The 21,393-nt window shown below is 40.0% G+C and overlaps 1 protein-coding gene across 1 annotated transcript in view; it reads right to left on the minus strand.

The window, feature by feature from the left end:
* The window catches only part of LRMDA (leucine rich melanocyte differentiation associated), a 1,005,591-nt gene that overhangs the window by 166,582 nt on the left and 817,616 nt on the right, over positions 1 to 21,393 (minus strand). Inside the window, exon 6 of the mRNA XM_072995005.2 lies at positions 13,406 to 13,490. Coding sequence (XP_072851106.1) covers positions 13,406 to 13,490 — 85 coding nt within the window. The remainder of the gene's footprint in view (positions 1 to 13,405; positions 13,491 to 21,393) is intronic.

Genomic DNA, 21,393 nt, shown 5'->3' on the forward strand with positions numbered 1-21,393 from the left:
TCTGCCATCAGAGTGGTATCATCTGCATATCTGAGGATGATAATATTTCTTCCGGCAATCTTAATTCTGGCTTGGGATTCATGCAGTCCAGACTTTTGCATGATGTATTCTGATCTCCACTGCTTCTGTGAGATCCCTATCATTTTTGTCCTTTATCATGTCCATCTTTGCACAAAAGGTTCCTTTAATATCTCTAATTTTCTTGAACAGATTTCTGGTTTTTCTCTTTCTATTATTTTCCTCGATTTCTTTGCACTGTTTATTTAAGAAGGCCCTCTTGTCTCTCCTTGATATTCTTTGGAAGTCTGCATTCAATTTTCTGTAACTTTTCCTATCTCCCTTGCATTTTGTTTCCCTTCCCTTCTCTGCTGTTTGTAAGGCTTTGTCGGACAGCGACTTTGCTTTCTTGCATTTCCTTTTCTTTGGCTATAGAGAATATAATCAATCTGATTTTGGTATTGCCATCTGGTGATGTCCACGGGTAGCCTCCTGTGTTGTTTGAAGAGTGTTTGTGATGACCAGCTTGTTCTCTTGACAAAATTCTATTAGCCTTTGCCCTGCTTCATTTTGAACTCCAAGGCCAAACTTACCTGTTGTTCCTTTTATCTCTTGACTCCCTACTTTAGCATTCCAGTCCCCTATAATTAATTACAAGAACATCTTTCTTTGGTGTCAGTTCTAGAAGGTGTTGTAAGTCTTCATAGAATTGGTCAATTTCAGCCTCTTCAGCATTGGATTACTGTGATGTTGAAAGGTCTGCCTTGTATTTGTACTGAAATCATTCTATCATTCTTGAGATTATATCCCAGTACAGCTTTTCCCACTCTTTTGTTGACTATGAGGGCTATTCCATTTCTTCTACGGGATTGTTGCCCACAATAGTAGATATGATAATCGTCTAAATTGAATTCTCCCATTCCTGTCCATTTTATTTCACTGATGCCCAGGATGTCAATGTTTATTCTTGCCACCTCCTGTTTGACCACATCCAGCTTCCCAAGGTTCATAGATCTTACATTCCAGGTTCCTATGCAGTATTTTTCTTTGCAACATTGGACTTTCCTTTCACTTCCAGGTCCATCCACAGCTGAGTGTTCTTTTAGCTTTGGCCTAACCACTTCATTAGCTCTGGAGCTACTTGTCCTTGTCCTCCGCTCTTCCTCAGTGGCATATTGGATGCCTTCCAACCTGAGGGGCTCATCTGCCAGAGTAATATCTTTTAGCCTTTTGTTTCTGTCAATGGTGTTTTGTTGGCAACAATACTGGAGTGGTTCAATGTATTCTCGAAGGCTTTCACGGCCGGGATCTGATGGTTGTTGTGAAGACATCAGAACAGAGCATGGACAGAGTTCCTACTCCAGTCCTCTGAAGTTGCTGGCCACAGAGACTGGCAAAACGTCAGGACGAACAACCTTCAGAACACGGCCAAAGAGCCCAAAAAAACCACAACAACCATACTGCCAGTTCCTGCTCCAGGTTGATCATGTTTAGTCAGAACTCTCCAATATGATCTGTCTGTCTTGGATGTCCCTGCACGGCATAGCCCATAGCTTCTCTCAAGTCCCTTCGCCATGACAAGGCAGCAATCCGTGAAGGGGGGTGAGAAACTACATTACATAAAGGTAAAGGTTCTGCTTGACGTTTAGTCCAGTCGTGTCTGACTCTAGGGGGCAGTGCTCACCCCCGTTTCAAAGCTGTAAAGCCAGCGTTAGACATGGAATACCGTGACCTTTCCCCCACCCCATGGTGGTACCTATTTATCTACTCGCATTTGCTAGCTTTCAAACTGCAGGAGCTGGGACAAGGAACGGGAGCTCATGCCGTCATGTGGATTTGATCTTATGAGTGCTGGTCTTCCGACCTTGCAGCACAGAGGCTTCTGTGGTTTAACCCGCAGCGCCACCATGTCCCCCAAAAAATAATTAAGAAGACACAAATAATGACTACAGAATAATTGCATGATTTTAATGTTGTCAATGAAGAAATCAAAATAATTAAAGCTTTTCTATATCTTTGCTCACTCCTCAATCTAAATGGAAACTGCAGCCAAGAAGTCAGAAGAAGACTGAGACCTGGAAAGCCAGCTATGAAGACAATATAAAAAGCGTTCATGTGCAAGAATGTGTCATTGGTGATCAAGCCAAAATCATCAATACTCTAGCATTCTTGATATACAGATGTAAAATCTGGAGAATGAAGAAAGGTGGCAAGGAAAAACTTGGTTTATTTGAAATTTTATTTGTCTACCTGGCCTCTTTCTTCCATCATATCTGTAAAGCAATCCAGCTTTACAGATATGATAAGGCAAAGATGCCAGAAAGGCAAATAAGTGGGTGCTAGATAAAATCAGGATAATCAGTGTGGTTTAAGGAACAGAATGACAGACTAAGGAAACCTGGGCTAACTTGGCCATATAAAGTTAGTCTCTCTCTCTCTCTCTCTTATAATACTTATAATAGAACAATGATTATTAAATTTTTCTAATAGAGCCAATAAGGTATTTATTGAACTTTATTTTCATGCTAATGCCTCTCTTCTAATAAAAGCAGCTAAGACATCTCTGCCAGTGATTCAAGGTGAAAAGAACAGCTGCTTTGTGTTTATAACTGCACCAGCTAAGTTGAGGTGCTTGTTTAAAAGCAAAGCAATTTTGAATGATTTCCATGAACAAAATCTTGTACTTTGACAATAATTCTAGGAAATGTTGAAGGCAGCAGGAAAAGTAGAAGATTGAACATGAGATGGATTAACTCAGTAAAGTTTGCAAGGCTTGAAGGCTGTTGATGATAACACTTTTTGAAGGCTGGTAGTACATACAATCACCATAAATCAGAAGTTACTTGGCAACACATAACCACAAATAGTGATTCTATCTCCAGTATTGTGTTCAGTAGGTTGCCTTCTGGAAAAAATTCTTTTCACGTGTGGAACCTGTCCAAGAACTATGCTGTGACAGTGTATTATTATATGACATTTGCTCCTGTGTGAAATTTCATTTTTAAGTTGCTTATGCATTTTCTGTTCAAAATTTTAACATACATTAACCAAAACTCTGTTCCCATTTAAAATCTGCCATTCTCAGAATTTTCCAGTACAATTTTCCAGTTCAGAAAAATGCAGGGAAGGGTACTAACAAAAATGCACACACCAATGAATAAGCATATCAAATGTACAGAAATACATTACATAGTGAAAATGCTTGAAAAACATGTGAATTAAAAACTGCAGGGTTGTACCATTTTATGCTGTCATAGATGTATTATGAGAAATGAATATAAAATGTGTACCACATTTTTGTGAAAGTTCAAAAATAAATCAGTTTAGGATGAATTAAGTATAAGAATTTTTTTAAAAAATCCAAGTTGTGCGCAAGACAAACTTCAGACTGGAAGGATAACAAACCAAACCAAACTGAAATTGAGATGTGCACCAATCTCTATTTGCATTAATGAGCGATGACCACTCCCCATAGGGTTTTGCAATGTTCTTTTTGAAATACAAGAAGTAGAACTTTGAATACTGTTATGAAACCATCCACAGTGTAGACCAGGCTTGTCCAACCCACGGCCCGAGGGCCGCATGCGGCCCAGGTCAGCTCGTAATACGGCCCAGTGCAATTTTTTATTTTAAAAGAAATTCCAAAGTTTCAAGCTTGCGGCCGAAATGTGGCCGGGGCATGTCACAACAGTAGAGGGGGAGAGGGGGAAGGAAGGAAGGAGTGGGAGGGGAGGGGACAGGGGGCTGCGTGACTGCATTGTGCCATCCCCGTCAATAGGTGGACCCCCGGAGTCGAAGCTGGCAGCCTCTGCTGTCTGAGATCGCATCTGCCGGTAGGCACGCTTGGAGCAGGGCTGTGGAGGACGGCTAGGGCTGCCCCCCATGTGGCCCAAACCAATGTATGTGTGGCCCAAACCAAATTTTCATCTTCTAATCTGGCCCAGGGAAGGTGAAAGGTTGGACACCCCTGGTGTAGACTGTCTAAACTGTATTACAGTTAGAACAATACAGTGTGTTGTTTTAAATCTCTTTCTAATTCCTACTAGAGATGGGGGTATTAGTAGATCTGCGAGCCTCTCTTCAACCTTGCAGCGAGGCTTGTCCTCCCACCTCCTGCCAGGAGTGGCTTGCAGACTGCGAGCTCTGGAGAAATAGAAAGGGAGCATGGAGCTCACAGCAATAGTGGAAGGTGAGTGGACAGTCTACCTCCAAGGGGCTGGACCCTTGTTATGTCCACCTGTGCGGGGGTATTTGCATTTGTATACGAATACGAATACCCCCATCTCTAATTCCTACTGTAAAATTTGCCTTTTTTGTTGTCACAACTCATTGTTGATATTTTCATACAGCTATCCACCATAATGTAGGGATGTGGTGGTGCTGCGGGTTAAACCGCAGAAGCCTCTGTGCTGCAAGGTCAGAAGACTAGCAGTCGTAAGATCACGCTCCCGTCGCTTGTTCCAGCCCCTGCCAACCTAGCAGTTCGAAAGCATGTAAAAATGTGAGTAGATAAATAGGTACCACCCCAGTGGGAAGGTAATGGCGTTCCATGTCTAGTCATGCTGGCCACATGACCACAGAAACTGCCTTCGGACAAACGCTGGCTCTATGGATTGGAAACGGGGATGAGCACTGTGCCCTAGAGTCAGACATGACTGGACTAAATGCCAAGGGAAACCTTTACCTTTACCTATCCACCATAATCCTCAAACCTGTCCTAGTTACTGCTAGTGCATACATGCATATTGGACTAGGAGTGTTTACTCATGTTGATATCATTTCCCACTTACATATGATGAATCACTTTTGCCTTTTTATTACTCGGTGGCTGAAATCCTGTTGTGCAGCTCCCATCACGTAACTTGAAGTTGCACAAGCTATAGGCAGAATCACACCAAACTGAAATGATATTCATGAAGGACTTTCACATGTGTGCTATGTAATCATGTGATTACTCATGCCATCAACTGCAAAATGTAAACCGCTAGGCCATAATACCCTGCACAGTTTCACAGGCATAAGTTTATGTTAGGCCAACTTCAACAGGATTTCAGCCACTGTTTCAGTCTAGAGAGCTCCTGGTGTTTCTGCTTGTACACTCATCTTTCCAAATAATTTGGTGTTCTCTGCCAATGGAGTTTCTCTTTCCATGCCTTGTGAATTGCATCTGTTCCTATACTCTGTATTATGTTCTTTAATCAGTTACCAATCCTTCAGAGAGCTGCTTGTCTTATCCCATAACTGTTGTACAGTCTAAACGTATTTGGAAGTCTGTCACTGTAGAAACTATCTAATGTTGTTGTCATACCAGCAAACTGTTTTTGAGTAACTTCTTGTGAATGTTGACTTCTTTTTTTCGGGTTCAGATAACGCAAGGCCATTATTGATTCCCTGTGCTATCTCCACATCGAATCTAACCCGCTGGGAGACTACTACTATATTTGTTCTGTGTTTCAGTGTGTAATACAACTGACATCCCATTGAGTGTGTACTTGGTGAAAAACAGAATGAAGCAAATTGTATTTCAAAAAGAAGCAAATCCTTCTTAGAAATTAAAATATCTTCAACTGATATTGTAGATGGTTACAACTGTTCTTGTGGCTGATGATAATGTAGCACTACATATTTTCTTCTTCTACAACGTTTCCCTGTAATATATAGGTAAGTGTGGTAGTTGAAGATGAGGTATAGGAGGCTAATGTACATGGAACCTTTACAAGTTTTAACAAGGTCACTGGTTACTTCAGCAATTAACCTTCTGCCTGCACATTTAAAGAAAAATCGTATTTCAGTATTTCTTCTCATAGCAGAATTACTATAGTACAGTTACGATAAATAACAGAACTTGCATGTTGAATTTCTCCATGTTCGAATTCAACACATTCTCCTTACTCTTATGTGGGCAACAGACATATTTAAAACTTTGCAAAAATTATGATAATAGGAAAATTGATTTTTTAAAAAATATATATCATACTGGAATTTTAACTGATTCTTCCTCAGGCCATCAGATAATGGGAAAAGAAAGTCACAACAGAAGGCCAGTCTACCTGGAAGAGAATGAGAAGTACTGTAGGCAATCCAGATGTGTTACAAAAACAAAAGCAAGTGGCAGCTTGATTAGCCAAAAGTTAGCACCAAGACATTGAATGTGTAGAGAGGGGAGCAGGGCTGGATGACTAGTGACATCCTCAACCTCAACCACACTTCTGGACACATTCCAACACACCATAAGCAACTGAAAGAGGGGTCTACCTGCGCACAACTTACATGCATGCATATCTGAGGTTCCCAGCCATGTGGAGGCTACCATGTATTTACAATACAGTATGTTAACTTGAACATTAAGTGTAAGGATGTGTCACTGGAGACCAAGACCAATATCATCCACATTCTTGTATTTTCAGTCACCATGGACAGGTGTGAACGCTGGGCAGTTAAGAAAGCTGACAGGAGAAAAAAAGTTTTGTTTGAAATGGGGTGCTGGGAGAGAGCTTTTCAGATACTCTAGAGTGCCAGAAAGATGAACAAATGCATCCTGCAACAAATCAAGGCCAAACTATATCTGCAGGCAAAAATGTTGAAACTGAGGCTGTCCTACCTTAGACTCATCATGAGAAGGGCAGGGTTCTCTAGAAAAGACTGATGCTGGGAAAGGTGGAAGGGAGCAGGAAAAGAGGAAGAAAGAGGAAGACCATGTTCAAGAGGGACTGACTCCCTAAAGGAAGCCACAGGCTTGAGTTTACAAGAGCTGAGGTGGGCTGTTGAGGGCAGGACATTTTGGAGATCCCGTATTCATGGAGCTGCTGTAAATTGGAGATTACTTGACAGTACATGACAACAGCAATTGTCCTCTCTCTCCCTTTACCATCACTCAGACTTCAAGGTTCTATGACTGAACTATGTTTTAGTAAACAAAAGTTTAGCCTGAGGCTCCTTGTCATAAGAAATGCACCACATTTGTGGATTTGTGCATTTATGAGGGTTATGAGGTATTTTGGAGAAATAAATCATTCACAAAACTGAAAAGTTTAAAATGTGAACAGCCTAAAATGCATACAGTTGGAAACATAAGCACAGGCAGGGTGTAGTCGATGAGGAAAATTGAAGTAAAAGGTGTATTAAAATGTACATGTTATGGAAAAGGATCTAGCATTTTCCTGTACAAGGTGAAGCACCTTCCCTGTGAAAAGATGCCTAGAAGAAACAAGGAAGAGAAGAAGATGAAGGCGGCATATAGAGAACAGCAATGGAATTAAGACTGAGCGATCTTCACATCCCCAGGCTCTGGTAAATCCCTTTGCCTGAGATAAATTATGGAAAAGGAGAGAAGAGGCAATTGGGTATGATATGTGGCTGACAGAACCAGTTATCTACATCAGCCATTCTCAACCTTTTTTGGGGTTTCAGCTCTTTTAGGAGCACTTCTCAGGTTCCTGTCAAACAAGGAAAGCCTTTGGCTGTGTGCAAACAAGGATACATGATGAACAGATGAATCTGTGGCTCCCTTCAACTGTGCTAGGGCCCCCGTTGAAAATGGCGATGTGGCAAACAGAACTGGTTAACCAGTTGGTCTAGGTCAGGGGTGGGCAATTTATTTCTACGGGGGGGCACATGAAAAATCTGAACTGTGTTTGGGGGCTGAACCAACATTACTTAAAAATAAAATGAAACAGTGATGTTATGATTGTTTTTATTTTAAACTTGTTAATCTTCACAAATACTATAGAGGTTTTTTTGAGTTATGTTAAAGATAAGCAAATGATCAACTTTAGACAAAAAGCTATAAATGGTTTTGATGTTCAAAACTGTCCGCAGGCCGGACAGGAGTGGCTCGCAGGCCATATGTGGCCCTCAGGCCGCACTTTGCCCATGTCTGGTCTAGGTCAAAGATTTGAAACTAAACTGAGTAGGGAATATGTAGCCTCCTTCATAGTTTTTTGCTTTGCCCTAAACAAGGAGAAAAGAAAGTGGAAATTGTAAAAATGTGGCCAAATGCAGATGAGTTGGTTCTGTTTTTCTTCCTTTTGAGCCCCAAGCAGAGTTCATTTACAGCTGTTTTAAGTTGCTCACAAGCGATTCAGAATCTTGTAAACAGGCCCCTCTGGAGATGAACAAAGGCAGTGGTCATTCTCTCCCTGAGCTTTGGGTTGAAAAGAATTCCCGAAAAGCTGCCAATATTTACATATGCAATAGCTGATTCAATCTTTCATGTGAGACGGAGACCATTCAGGGAATAGAAAGACCTTAGGAGTGGGATTCCAAAATGGCATGTTTATGTGTTTCATTCTTTTCTTGGTGTACTCTTGACTCCAATTAAGAGTGCTTTAGGGTTTGTGAGCTCAGAGAATGTCCTTGTATGCTAAAGAAAAAGCGAATGGCTCACATACAATCTTCCAGCAGGATGTTCCAAACTCAATTCACAACACCTGGATTTCTGGAAAACATCCCTTAATTATTATTTCCTTGAGGATATATACATGTTAACGTCGAAATGAGCCAGCAGTGTCTAGCTAAGACCAGAGCCAGTTTTACCTGACCCCTGGATAATTTTCTCTCCTCCATTCACACAGTGTGCAGTCTGGCCAAACTTAAATATTTTTATTTTTTCCTTGGTTTCAGACTTCCTTGACTCTCTTCCACTGAAATGACAGGGACTAAAAAAATAGTGACTGGATGGAGCGCATATGTTTCAACTTAAAATATGAGAAAAATTATTCACTATTTTTACATAAAAGTGCTTTCAAAATGAATCATAAGCTATGGAGTATTTAAAACCAATGTAACTTCAGATCATAGACTGCCACTTGGACCTTTTTACATTCCTGAGTCATTTGTACAACATGGCTTGCGATTAGAAGTGTAGTGTCAGCTGATTGCAAAAATCATTGCAAAAATCATTTAAGTACAAATAATTGGCATAACAATCTACAACAGAAAAACTGCAACTTTTTTGTACAATTTTCAAAATAATATTTGTCCTTTTTCCAATTTCGCATTATCTGATAAAGTCAACTTTACAATAGCATACGCTAAAATAAGTACACAATAGCAACAGAATTTTGTTAAGCAGGGATGTAAAACATCACTTGCTTTGTCCTTGAATGCAAGGCCACAAAATTACAAAATTATCATTATCGTACCATAAAAAAGTGAAGTAACTTTAACATAAATAATAGGAATTGTGAAAAAAGTGACAGCTGTTGCTTCATTACAATCTTTCTAGCCTTTTAGTTTTTGCATCTCTTTTAACTATAAGCCAACTCCTCTTTTGCATGTCTCATCAAGTTAAGACAGCGTACTAGATCAATGAGAACAAAGAATTCAGAAAAAAATAAAATAAAATAAATTGCACCTTTTCCCAGAGGTTAGGCTGAAGAGCCATCCCCATAACTGGTAATTCCAAAGTTACCAGTGTTTAGGTTCTCTGCACATCATCTAACTAAATAATGATAACCATATGCTGTGAAGTTAGGTCCGGCTTAAGGAGACTTTTTTTCAAGGTTTTCTAGGTAAAGCGTACTCAGAAGTGGTTTACCATTCTCTTCTTCTAGGGCACCAATGGCAAACCTATGGCATGCGTGCCATAGCTGGAACACAGAGCCCTCTCTGTGGGCACAAAAGTCACCAGATGGCTACCCCTGGCAGCCAAACCTGAGGAGGAGGCTGCAGCTGCAGTGGTAGCACCCCGACAGGAGGTGGGCCAGGGTCTGGAGCAACTGGTGCTGGTGGGGGTTGGATCTGACTGGAGATGGATCCTGAGTGTGGTCTGGAGGCACCTCTGTGACTGGGATTTCCCCTTCCGCTTCTGCCACCACCCTGGTCTGCCACCCACTGGGTTGTTTCCCCTACCCCGTTTGGGCACTCAGGCTCAAAAAGGTTAGCCATCACTGTTCTAGGGGATTCCTCAGACCGTGCAGCTTGCTCAAGACCACACAGGCTGGCTCTCCTGGGATGCATAATAAGGAATTAAACTTCTGCAGCCAGATACCTAACTCACTGAACTCAGCTAACGATCTGATTAAAAAGTCGTATATACTTTTATATACATTTACCATTTTAGCAACTAACCAATAATTCTTGCAGATATTCTTCAACTTGTCCATTTTATTGCTGGTTTACTTTCTACTACAGTTAAAACGTTCAGGGACAATTCCAGTTCTTTTCAAACAAGTCATTCAAGCATTTGCTTTACCATCATTACTAGCTTCATACATTCCATTGTATATGTCCATATTGTACAATCCTCCTCCTCCTCCTGGACCAAGAGGCTTAGAGACCAAACATCTAAAAATAAGTAGCATCTGCCAATATTTGTCCAGGCTTTTAAATCACTGTATTTGCATCTAGTTTCATAACTAGATGTGTCATCTGTGGTTTTATTGTATGGGTGTTTAATGTTTTGTGTTGGTTTAATAGTTTTTTATTATCACATTTTTATGTAAAAATCATTTTAATGCATGATACCATGAATATTTTAAAAAAATATTCAAGCTGTATGTACCATGGTGGCTGAAAGACTAAGCTACAAACCAGAAAGCTCCTTATTTCAGTCTTGCCTTTCTCATGACCTCACTGCATGATCCTAGGCAAGCCATGGTCTCAGCTTCTCATTCTATATCAAATTTGGCTTAAAAATACTGATACCTTAAAAGATCGTTGCCACACTGGCTGGAATCTACTTGTGATTTATACTTGCATAAGAGAAATCATGTAAGTCATAACAGTAAATGGCTGCTCACAAACAAGGTGCTGGTTGTGTTCCTTAGCCGTTGTCTAAGAGGCACTTTGGGATGCCCTAAAGCAATAATAAATGCTGACCTGCAATACAAATTGCAGCACAATTTGCCATACAAATACTAAATTACATATGAAATCATGAATAGAAAGTAAACCGTGACTGAATAAAAACAGCCATGTAGCAAGTTTTAAATTTGGGGAATTCTGTCCATTTCATAAATACTAAAATCCAGTGAACCAAATGTCCATAGGTGGGTTGATATAATAATTTGCAGCTGTTGGAGTGCCATCCCAGTTACTGGCTTGTTATATTTCTGTGAAGCCTGCTTATCAAGAACTAGCTAAGGATGTCTTCATAATTCAATTCCTAAGACACACCAATGCCTGACTCAACATTGCATTTCAACAAACAACAGACGTCAGAAATTCTCTAAGGTGGAATCCTGACAGTTAATGTGACATCAAACTGTTGTAACTGTGAATGGTCGATACAGTCTAAATAACTGTAGCTGTCATGCAGAACTTTCACCTTACTGTACATTATACACAAGTTTCCATGGAAGTGGTTTCCCACAGGAAGCATCATCTCCTTTCCTGGTGACCAGCTATCTAGGGCCAGTTCTATCCAATGGCTTTGTGCTCAATGTGACTATTAATATTTCAATTCTGCCTATTTTTTTTAATGAATGCAGCCTATTTATTATAAGTTGTTGAACCAAACCAAATGGCTTTAACTAGGTACTGGCAACCACTGGAAGTCTCAGAGCACTGATGTAGTAATCTGACTATTGTGGTATTAATTTTAGAAGTTTCAACTGTTTTTATTTCTAATACATTTCAGTTTCTGCCCAGCCTTTTCCTGCTTTAAATATCAACAATTTTTCATACCTACAAATATAGTAGGAATTGTATTTGTCTATTAAAATGTGTTCATGTTCAAGATACATCAAAAATTAAATGAACGCAGAAAAACAGCTTACAAAAAAAACTACATGTAAAGATTTTTCAAAGAAAAGACAATACAAGGCCTTTCCTTAATGACAATTCTGGCAAGGAGGTTCAGTATTTCATGAACATAAGTTCCCCATTCAGTATGATTTCTTATAGTTTGCTAATGCACATGAAAAACATAGTATACAATAAATGCATTGAAGCCTTAGCACTTTCTAAGGCCCCCATGATTGCAACACATAAGAAGGCATGTAAGAACCACCCCCACCTTACATTTTGATCATACAAATGGCCAAGCAACGCCCTGACTGAAAACCCTCTGAGCAGCAATATAACTTATTATCTTGGATGGAGTCAGACTATGGGTCCATGCGGATCTTTATAATCTACACTGACTAGCAGTGATTATTTACAATTTTAGCCAAGGTTGTTCCATGTAAGGTGGGGGACAATTATTTGAAACCCTGTAGAGATTTCATTCACTATTAATTGGGTTGGATATCAAGATGTTGGCTTCTCAATCTTAGGATATTAGTCGATGGTTCAGGGTTCAGATTCCCATCTTGAGATCAGTAGGGGAAGGTGTTAGGGGCCAAAGAAAGCAGCAAGATTATACCTAGCTTATACTTAGCTTTCACCTATATTCTATCACGCATCTTCTGGCATGGTTTTTTTTTCAGTTTTGTGTGAGGAAAAACACTAGGAGACAGACCTCAAGACAGGTATAGCACGTATAGGCTGAAAACGTTAGAAAGTCAACCGTGAAGGGGATTTAAAAGAGGAAACTCAGATCTTTCTTTTTAAAAAAATGGAGAGAAAATCAGGCCCCTTCCACCCCCTGCGCTCCATCTGGTCCCAGTATTGAACTCTCAGAATCTACTCCATGAGTCTCAGGACTCCTGGGGATTTGGCAAGCCTAATTTCAAGTGCCAAAGGCATGGAATTGGTTCTCTCCAAAATATCCTCATAAAGCATAATTACCTTTCTTTGGCTTACGGATCTGACTATTTAATTTATAGGGCTCTTACTAACAAATGACTACATAAGAATTCTGCATAACAAGGAAGGAAGGAAACTCTAAGTTTTTTTGGATTTGTTTCCTACTATAGAACTGTTGCATCATATTAATGTTCCCTTTTTTGGAAATATACACCAGAAGTTCAAATTACTTCTATTACTGCAGACATAATTGTTCATTAATTTCTTAATATGTATTTTTGTGAAAATACAATATTTAAACGTTCACTGGCCATTAAAAGAAATGTAGCATTGACCCTTCACTTTAACTGTAGGGGGAAAAAGAATTAAATATATGTTATTATGTACTGAGGTAAACATGAACCAGAACTTAGCTGAGTTTCAAAATGCATACATTTTAGTATTTAGGTTACCAGTAGTGTCTTGAAATCATCAGTGAAAGATACAATTTTCTATTTAGCACTATTTGAGTTGATCACATTTCTGTTCAAGCTGCTAAGTGTTATTTAATAGATTCATTTGCTCTCCCAGTAGAGTACCTCTGGAGCCTGTTTAATATGTTTAAACTCTAATTTTGCCAAGTATACTGTTCTCATCAAGAACTCAAAAGTGTGGTGCATTCCCCCCAGAGTGCCAGCAGAGCAGTAATGAACTCTAATGGCCATACAATAAATGTTTATCACCTAGCAGTCATTCATAACAATATGTTTTTCCATGTGTCTCTCTCTGTGGTGTTTACCTCTGTGGTTGGTGAGATCCCTTGATCCAGATGGCAATGGTGTATAGTGTATCTGAGGAGAAATGGGGGAACCATCAGCGGAGACCTGCAAGAACAGTAGGTAAAATAATAATATGGCATTAATGTGTGCATCTTGTTAAAATGTTCATATAGATGCTACAGGGCAAAGCGTGCAGTCACATGCAAAATTACATCTATAATCCCAATGCTGCAAAATACTGAGAACTGTTTTTGGATCTAAGTATATTTTTCAAGTGATCTACATGGTGAACAAACTCCATTCAGTTTCATTTTGCAACAGTCCTCTTCTCATGCTCATTTTTGGTTCAGGTGGTCTTTTCTTCTTAGGTATCCAATATTTTTCTCTACTTGTTCATCTCATCTCTCTGCCCTTGACACTCTAGGGCAGGGGTCTCCAAACTTTTGATCATGAGGGCCACACCGGATATTTTAAACATCTTTGAGGGCCGAAGGAACAGGAATGTGTGCATGCATGCACATGTGTGCGTATGTGTTTACCTATGCATGTGCACGTGGGTGCGCATATGCATGCAGCCCCACTCACCTCGCCTGAATGCCCACCCACCCCAACATGCACGCAAGAATGCATGCACACACACACACACACCTGCCCACCTGCCTTCCCCCCCCCCCCAGCGCATGGGCTGAAGGGAATAGGCCAGATAAAATGGCAAGGTAGGCTGGATGTGGCTTGTGGACCGTAGTTTGGAGACCCCTGCTCTAGGGAATGTTCTCATATATTATCATGCAGACACCCAAAGACTGGCTTCAACTACATTATAAGTTCAGAATGTTTGAACTTCACTCCCAAGAGTGACAGGTTCAAACACAGCCCTTGTTTCCATAACTAGATGGCAACATTTTAGACTGCAGTTGGGTATTAAAGGATGGAATATTCCAACAAATCCATACAAACATTTTGCTCTTAATTAGCATTCTGTTTTCTTTTTCATCACTAATGTATCCAAGTACAGGCCTTTGGTGTATGTTTTGAAATTCACTTATCATGGTCCTCCTATCCCATTCACATGCATGTAAGAAATGTGAAAAGGCATAGTCGGACAATCTGCTCATCAGCTTTAGGAAAGACGGCATAAAACATCTTGATCTGGCAAACATTACTGTATCTAATATATGAGCACATCCTGCCTCACATAACCTTACAACATTATTTAGAGATACTTCCGTCTATTCTAGCTGGCATATTGACCACTGGATTTGGCCCCACTGCCTTGTAGGCAAGATTAATTGTTCTCAAAATATAGAATACGTGTACTATGCTAAGTAAAATTAACTGTAAAGGCAAAATTACTTTGTAACAATAAATATTCTTGGTTACCAAATTTACTTAACTGTCCCCCAACTGGAATCCCAAATCATCCTTGTAATAATAGCAGGACTAAATTAAATTGTTGTTTTTAAAAGCCACAGATACATCAAATTATTTTTTCTCCAGCTAACAGAGGAATTGTATATCCTACTGTATTTACCAAGAGACCCAAAATATATTATTCACCAGAGTTAATTTTTAAAGTCAAAGATGGGTTTTGTTCATAAATCTGTATCATTCGAATATATATTATTTAAAAAGATGTTTTAATATTATACCAACTGTTTTTGCTGTATTTTCAGAGCACAGCTTGAAGAGGAGCATTAAGCAACGAATCCCAGGTAACAAGGCACAAAAAGATAATTACACAATTGATCATTGAGCCCATCCTTATCGGCAATGAGGAAACAACATTTTAAAAAAGAAAAAGAAAAACTATTCTACTATAAAAGCAATGTTTCACTTATTCTATACATTAAGGTCTAAAACTGAACATAAGGAACTGCAGTGATAAATGGGTGGAGCCCGGAGGGTTTCTTCCAGAATTCAAATATGCATAGGACCAATAGTACAGTGGATGTTGATTGCTCTGGTCAGCTAGTTAAGTATGTGAATACAGAGCAAACATGCTCTCCTCTACTCCTTTTTTCCTACCAAACACTGATCGATACATTTGCCAATATTCTGAGAGGGTTATGATCACTCCGGCACCAGAATAATTCTTGCTTCCATAGTGTGAAAAAGAAATTCAATTTCATTCAGCATGTCAGCTTGAAAAAGCCCGTCGGTCTACATCCAGAGGACGCTCCCACCCTGTGCCTCCTGCGTGTCCGACTGGGATCCAGGAAACCTGGGTTCAAATCCCTGCTCAGCTGTGGAAACTCATGGTTGATGGTGTCAGTGGAAACATTCTTCTTCAATATCTCACGTAACCTTGAAATCTCTATTAGAGTTGCCGTAAGTCAGAAGTCAGAAGTGATTCAATGACATATAACGAGAACAATCACCTATACAGACAGCCTTATCTCCTCAAGGCATATTTCCACCTGTGACGTACACCCTGTGTCCTTTGATTATTTTGCCTTAAACACAAGTCCACCCTCTGGATTTGTGTCCTCACTTCACACTGCCACCAGATATTATTCCCTTAATACCAAATAGATCTTAGACACGTGCTGCCAATTCAACAGATTTATTGATTTTATAGATGTCATGCAAATCACAGGAGTAAATCACAGGCTTATTAATTTAATATCATTTGCTTTCACGTTGGGCTTCTTTGTTTTTATTCACTGCTATAATATTCTTTGACTATATATATTCTCTATACAGTGGGGTCTCTACTTAAGAACGTCCCTACTTAAGAACAATCCAACTTAAGAACAGCTCCATTTGCTAAATTTTGCTTCTACTTGAGAACAGAAATCCAAGATAAGAACAGGGAAAAAAACCTTTTCTGCTCTTTTTTTAACCTTAGGTCATCTTAGGTTAAAAAAAATTCTCCCCCTAGTGGTAGAATACGTATTAACCAGCTTTGCATTAGTTCCTATGGGAACTAATGCATCAATGTACGAACACACCTCTACATAACAAAACAAAACAAAAAAAACAGCCAGAACGGATTAATTGGTTTTCAGTCCATTCCTATGGGAAATTTTGCTTCAACTTAAGAACATTTCAACTTAAGAACACCATTCCAAAACCGATTAAGTTCTTAAGTAGAGGTTCCACTGTATGTTTAAATTCTTTCCTATTTTCTCTAGCATTCTCTCTTAACTTTCTCAATACTATCTCCTAACTATCTCTTCAATTCCCTATCTGTGACCTCTTTTCTCCAATTCTCTGTCTAACTAACTGTCTAACTGTCCTTTTTGTTCCGCCCCTCCTGTCCTCTAATAGGCTCCTGCCCTTGAGTTTCCCATGATGGACAGGCGTGGGGGTTCCGCCACACCACCTATATCTTAAGGTTCACTTACTTTGAAGACAGTAGCCATGAGGGGAAGAGGGGATGAAAGTAGGTGTCTGTATCCACCTAAGAATTCTTCCCAAAACACAAAACAGGAACATTATCCTATCAAGGACACATCTAAAGAAGCTGTTTCTGAAGAAATGGGCAGCAGGCCATAAAAGCTTGTGCCGAATCAACTTTGTTAGTTTTGTTAGATACCACAACAAGGCTCTTACTGCTTTTGATACCAAGGACACAAACCAGATAACAGGGGCTGTCCCAACAGACAGTTGGAGCATATCTTCAGTTTCACCTCTAGCAAGCAAGGTCAGTTCTAAGACATTCAAACCATTCTCAATTTGGTCTGCCCAGGAGCCAAGCCTATGGTTTTCACAGTGAATGTAAGCCGGTATGCAAAGCACACACACACACTCATCTCACTATATTTTGACTGAGTCTGCAAATCTAGGATAGTATGTTTAAGCTTTTGTCACTTACTTAAAGAATGACCTAGCCCCCCCCTTCGCCCCAGTCCAAGTTTCTCCAACAGATCAAAAAAGATGATGCAGCTCCATTTTAGACCTTTCAGATATTTTCTGTCTGCTCAAGGGCTCTTAGCTGAAACCCTGATAATAGCAAAGATTTCTCTTCAGTACTTTTAATCTCAATTTAGGCTGTTGACAGTTTGATGATAGCTTTTCTTAAAATTACTAGAAGGAAACTCTGCCTTTTCAGCAAATACCACTGACAGATCAAAATTCAAGAACTTCTAAAAAGGATACTGGAGTGAAGGGACAATTTAGCTTTATTTTCCATGTTAAGAAAAGCAAGAACAGAAGGGTGTCTTAAAGGCCTTTTGCTGCTTTTATGTCCATAATTCCCTGTCAAGCACACAAGAGTCTGATTACCTCCTCACTAAGCGTTCAGTTACAAATGTTAGTTAATTCCACAATTAAGCACAAATGATGGCTGGCTGAAAAATTCCAATTTGTGTAACATGAATAAAGAATGTGTGAAGGAGGGGGGAGAAAAAAAAGAGAAACAGCAGTAGCAGCAATAGCTTCCCATATTTAAATATTGGCCAAAATCATGTTTGGCATGGGCTGCCTGAAGGAAAGGAATGATATCGTATTTTAAAAGCTGCCAAGCCGACAACTACAGAATGGGCCACATCAATTATTAATGTGCCTCTCCTAGAGGACCAGGTTCCTCAATCCCTCAAGGAGACACTAATTAGGCCCATCTGGGGGGAAAAACAACTCATCAGGCAGCGGATGACTATAAAAACTATAGACTCGCCACCAATATCCTATTTTTGAGCAAGTTAGTGGAGGAGATGGTGGCCAACCAACTTCAGGCACTCTTGGATGAAAGCATTGCCCTCGATCCATTCTAGTCTGGGTTTAGGCCATGTCAGGGTACAGAGATGGCAGTGATTGCCCTGCAAGATGACTTTCTGGGAGAGGCTGTAGTGTTCCCCATTTATTAGGTCTATGGTTCATGTTATATTATGTAATGGTTCATGTTTGTTATGGAATGGAATGGTTCATGCATATTAATGTTGCTGAGAGGCGGAGCCAAGAGAGATGCTATAAGAGGCGGAGCCTGAGTCAATCAGTGAGTAAGTAAGAGAAATGTAAGAATCAGGCAGTAGAGAAAAGTCAGAGAGAGTAATAGAGTGTGTAGTAGTGTGATTAGCTACTGAAGATATTCATCAATCAATCTCTGTAATCAATAAACCAAAGTTTTATTTAAAAGAACTTGAAGTGTGGAGCTGAATCTTTCTGAAGTAATGGTGATATAGAGATCGCCTGGTGGCAGCAGTGAAAAGAGGAGAGTGTTTGCCTTCGTGTGCTCTCGGGCTTGATGGTCAAGCAAGGGGCACGAGGGAGGACACCACAGAGGCCAACAGGAGCAGCCCCTGAGACTGATCCAGAAACTTCAACAGGTCCAAAACATGACTGCTGGGTTAGTAAGGTAAAGGTAAAGGTTCCCCTTGACAATTTTTGTCCAGTCGTGTTCGACTCTAGGGGGCGGCGCTCATCCCTGTTTCCAAGCCATAGAGCCAGCGTTTTGTCCGAAGACAATCTTCCGTGGTCACATGGCCAGTGCAACTTAGACACGGAACGCTGTTACCTTCCCACCGAGGTGGTCCCCATTAATCTACTCGCATTTGCATGCTTTCGAACTGCTAGGTTGGCGGAAGCTGGGACAAGTGACAGGTGCTCACTCCGTCACGTGGATTCGATCTTACGACTGCTTGGTCTTCTGACCCTGCAGCACAGGCTTCTGTGGTTTAGCCCACAGTGCCACCACGTTAATAAATGGCAATGTATCTCCCTGATACTGGCAGCCTTGTACAGCTTATGGGTCCATTTCCATATCAGTTTCATGGTGCTGTTTGTGACCTACAAAGCCCTAAACTATTTGGGATCTCAGTACATGGCAGAACACCTGCTTCCAATAGGGGCTGCCCATCTTACCCATACATCTCAGGCCGGAGGGCATAAAGAGTTAACCCTACAGGAGATGCAGAAGGAGAAAACAAAAAATTGGGCCTTCTCAGTGGTCACTCCTCAGCTCTGGAATGAGTTACCATCTGAAATTCACCTGTCCCCCTCTCTAGTGACTTTTAAGAAAACCTTTTTAGTTCAGGCTTTTCAAAACACGCTATCTGAATAGCCGCTGAGAGTATTAACCCATTAATTTTAATTACTGCCTGTTTTTAAATGCAATGCCAATTTAATTTTAACTTCAGTTTTAATTATGTTTATGTTATTTTATGTTATTATCACTGTTGTGAACTGCCCAGAGTGACCATCAGTTAGATGGGTGGTACAGAAATGGAATAAATAAAATAATAAATAATAACAATAGCCTTCGCGAATACAATAATAATATCATTAAAGACCTCCTTTTCCAATTTTGGGGTGCACATGATTTTGCCTTCTTGCATGCTAACTGTGCAAATCCCAAAACTGGAGAAGGAAGTCTTTAATCAAAAGCAGTCTGCCTCTGCTGCTGACATCAGTCCTTCTGTACAGATGGAGATACACTATAGGATTTTGACACAGCGTCCTTACAGATTTTTTTAAAATGAATCATAAGAGAGAAATATCATTCTTTATTATTTCCCATAACATTTTGATACTGTCGGGATTGATACATGACAGCTCATGTCTATAAATACTTCTGGCAGGCATAGATCATGCTTTAGACATAAGAGAAATGACCTTGAGTGGACCTCATTTTGTTTCATTTTGCAGTATGTAAATTATATAAAAAAGAATCAACGAAAATAATAATTTAAAAAATCAACCAGGCATCAGCATGGCCTAGATCAGTGCTTCCCGATGTTTGGTAATCCAGGTGTTCTTGGACTGCAACCCCCAGAAACCCTGGTCAACACAGCTAGGGGTGAAGACTTCTGAGCATTACAGTCCAAGAACACAGGCATTACCCAAGGTTGGGGACCAAAGGCCTAGATGAGCAGCAATGTAAAGTCAAGACCATGTTTGTCTTTGATAGGGGAGATCCCTCACTTCATAGATGAATAACTGACTGATTTGGAAGAGTAAAGGAGAATAGTATGTGTCTTGGAAAACCTTGGAAAGGGTTGCCATAAGTCAGAAATGACTTGACAGCAATCATTATGCTAACAGATCCCTCCGCAAATTGACATGAATGGCTGGAGGAGCACGAGACCAGTTAATACAACTGGAATACTGAATAAAAAGATGCCATGTTGCAATGGAGGTTGGTGGCTCTGATTTTGCAGGGGTGATTGAATCCACTTTGGGAATTTAGTTTGAGCTTTACAAAAAACACCCAAGATGCTGTCTAAGGGATTCAGCTCTAAATATCCAGAGTGATTTACCCCTCCCAGAACAGCTGTGCTGTCAATTTTTCCATAAGAGTTAGGTTCTGAGCTTTATTCTTCCAGAGGGAAAGGTACAGCTGCAATTCACTTTTCCCATTACCTACAATTCTCAATCTGGCTGCCAAACAACAGAAATGTCATCAGGTCCTTGTGCAAAAGAGAGAAATTTCTATCTATTCAGAAGTCCCAATGCTGGTGGAAGCACTACTTTCCGATACAATCTCAGCAAATGTTAACCAGAGTTAATTATAATTTTTTTTTGAAGCTAGATTCTTATGGTCACCTAGTCCAGTACTATCCACTGGGTTCAAAGTTACTCTCTTCTCTGATCTAAGTATAAGCCTGGCACCAAAGACACTTTAAAAAAAATCTGAGTCCACTTACTGAACGTCGGTGTTCCTATGAACTCGAAGCCTGTCTATTCTGATGTTAAACAAGGTTGAGTAAGGCCACTTGATGGAAATGCTGTTGAAACTGAATTCATAAAGCCAAATGATGATAAGGAACTATAAAGGATTAACTATAAATTGAAATCTAGAAGAAAGTCATTTGCTGTGAAATTGTATATGTACATGGATTTTGGAAGAGAATTAGTATAAGTTAAGAAATCTTCATAAACATTACGTGTTGCATACCGAGTTGTGTGACTTGGTACGCAACGAATAACACCTACGGAGATTTCTTAACTTATGGCAATTTGTGTCTAAAAGTTACACTGTTTGCATAACCACGCAACAGGATATCAGCTAATGCTTAATAATGGAAAATGTCTGATGTGATAGTCTTCGAAGTTTCACCATGCCACAGAA

Source organism: Pogona vitticeps, chromosome 3 (genome assembly GCF_051106095.1).
Source record: "Pogona vitticeps strain Pit_001003342236 chromosome 3, PviZW2.1, whole genome shotgun sequence".
In the NCBI taxonomy this organism is placed as follows: Eukaryota; Metazoa; Chordata; class Lepidosauria; order Squamata; family Agamidae; genus Pogona; species Pogona vitticeps.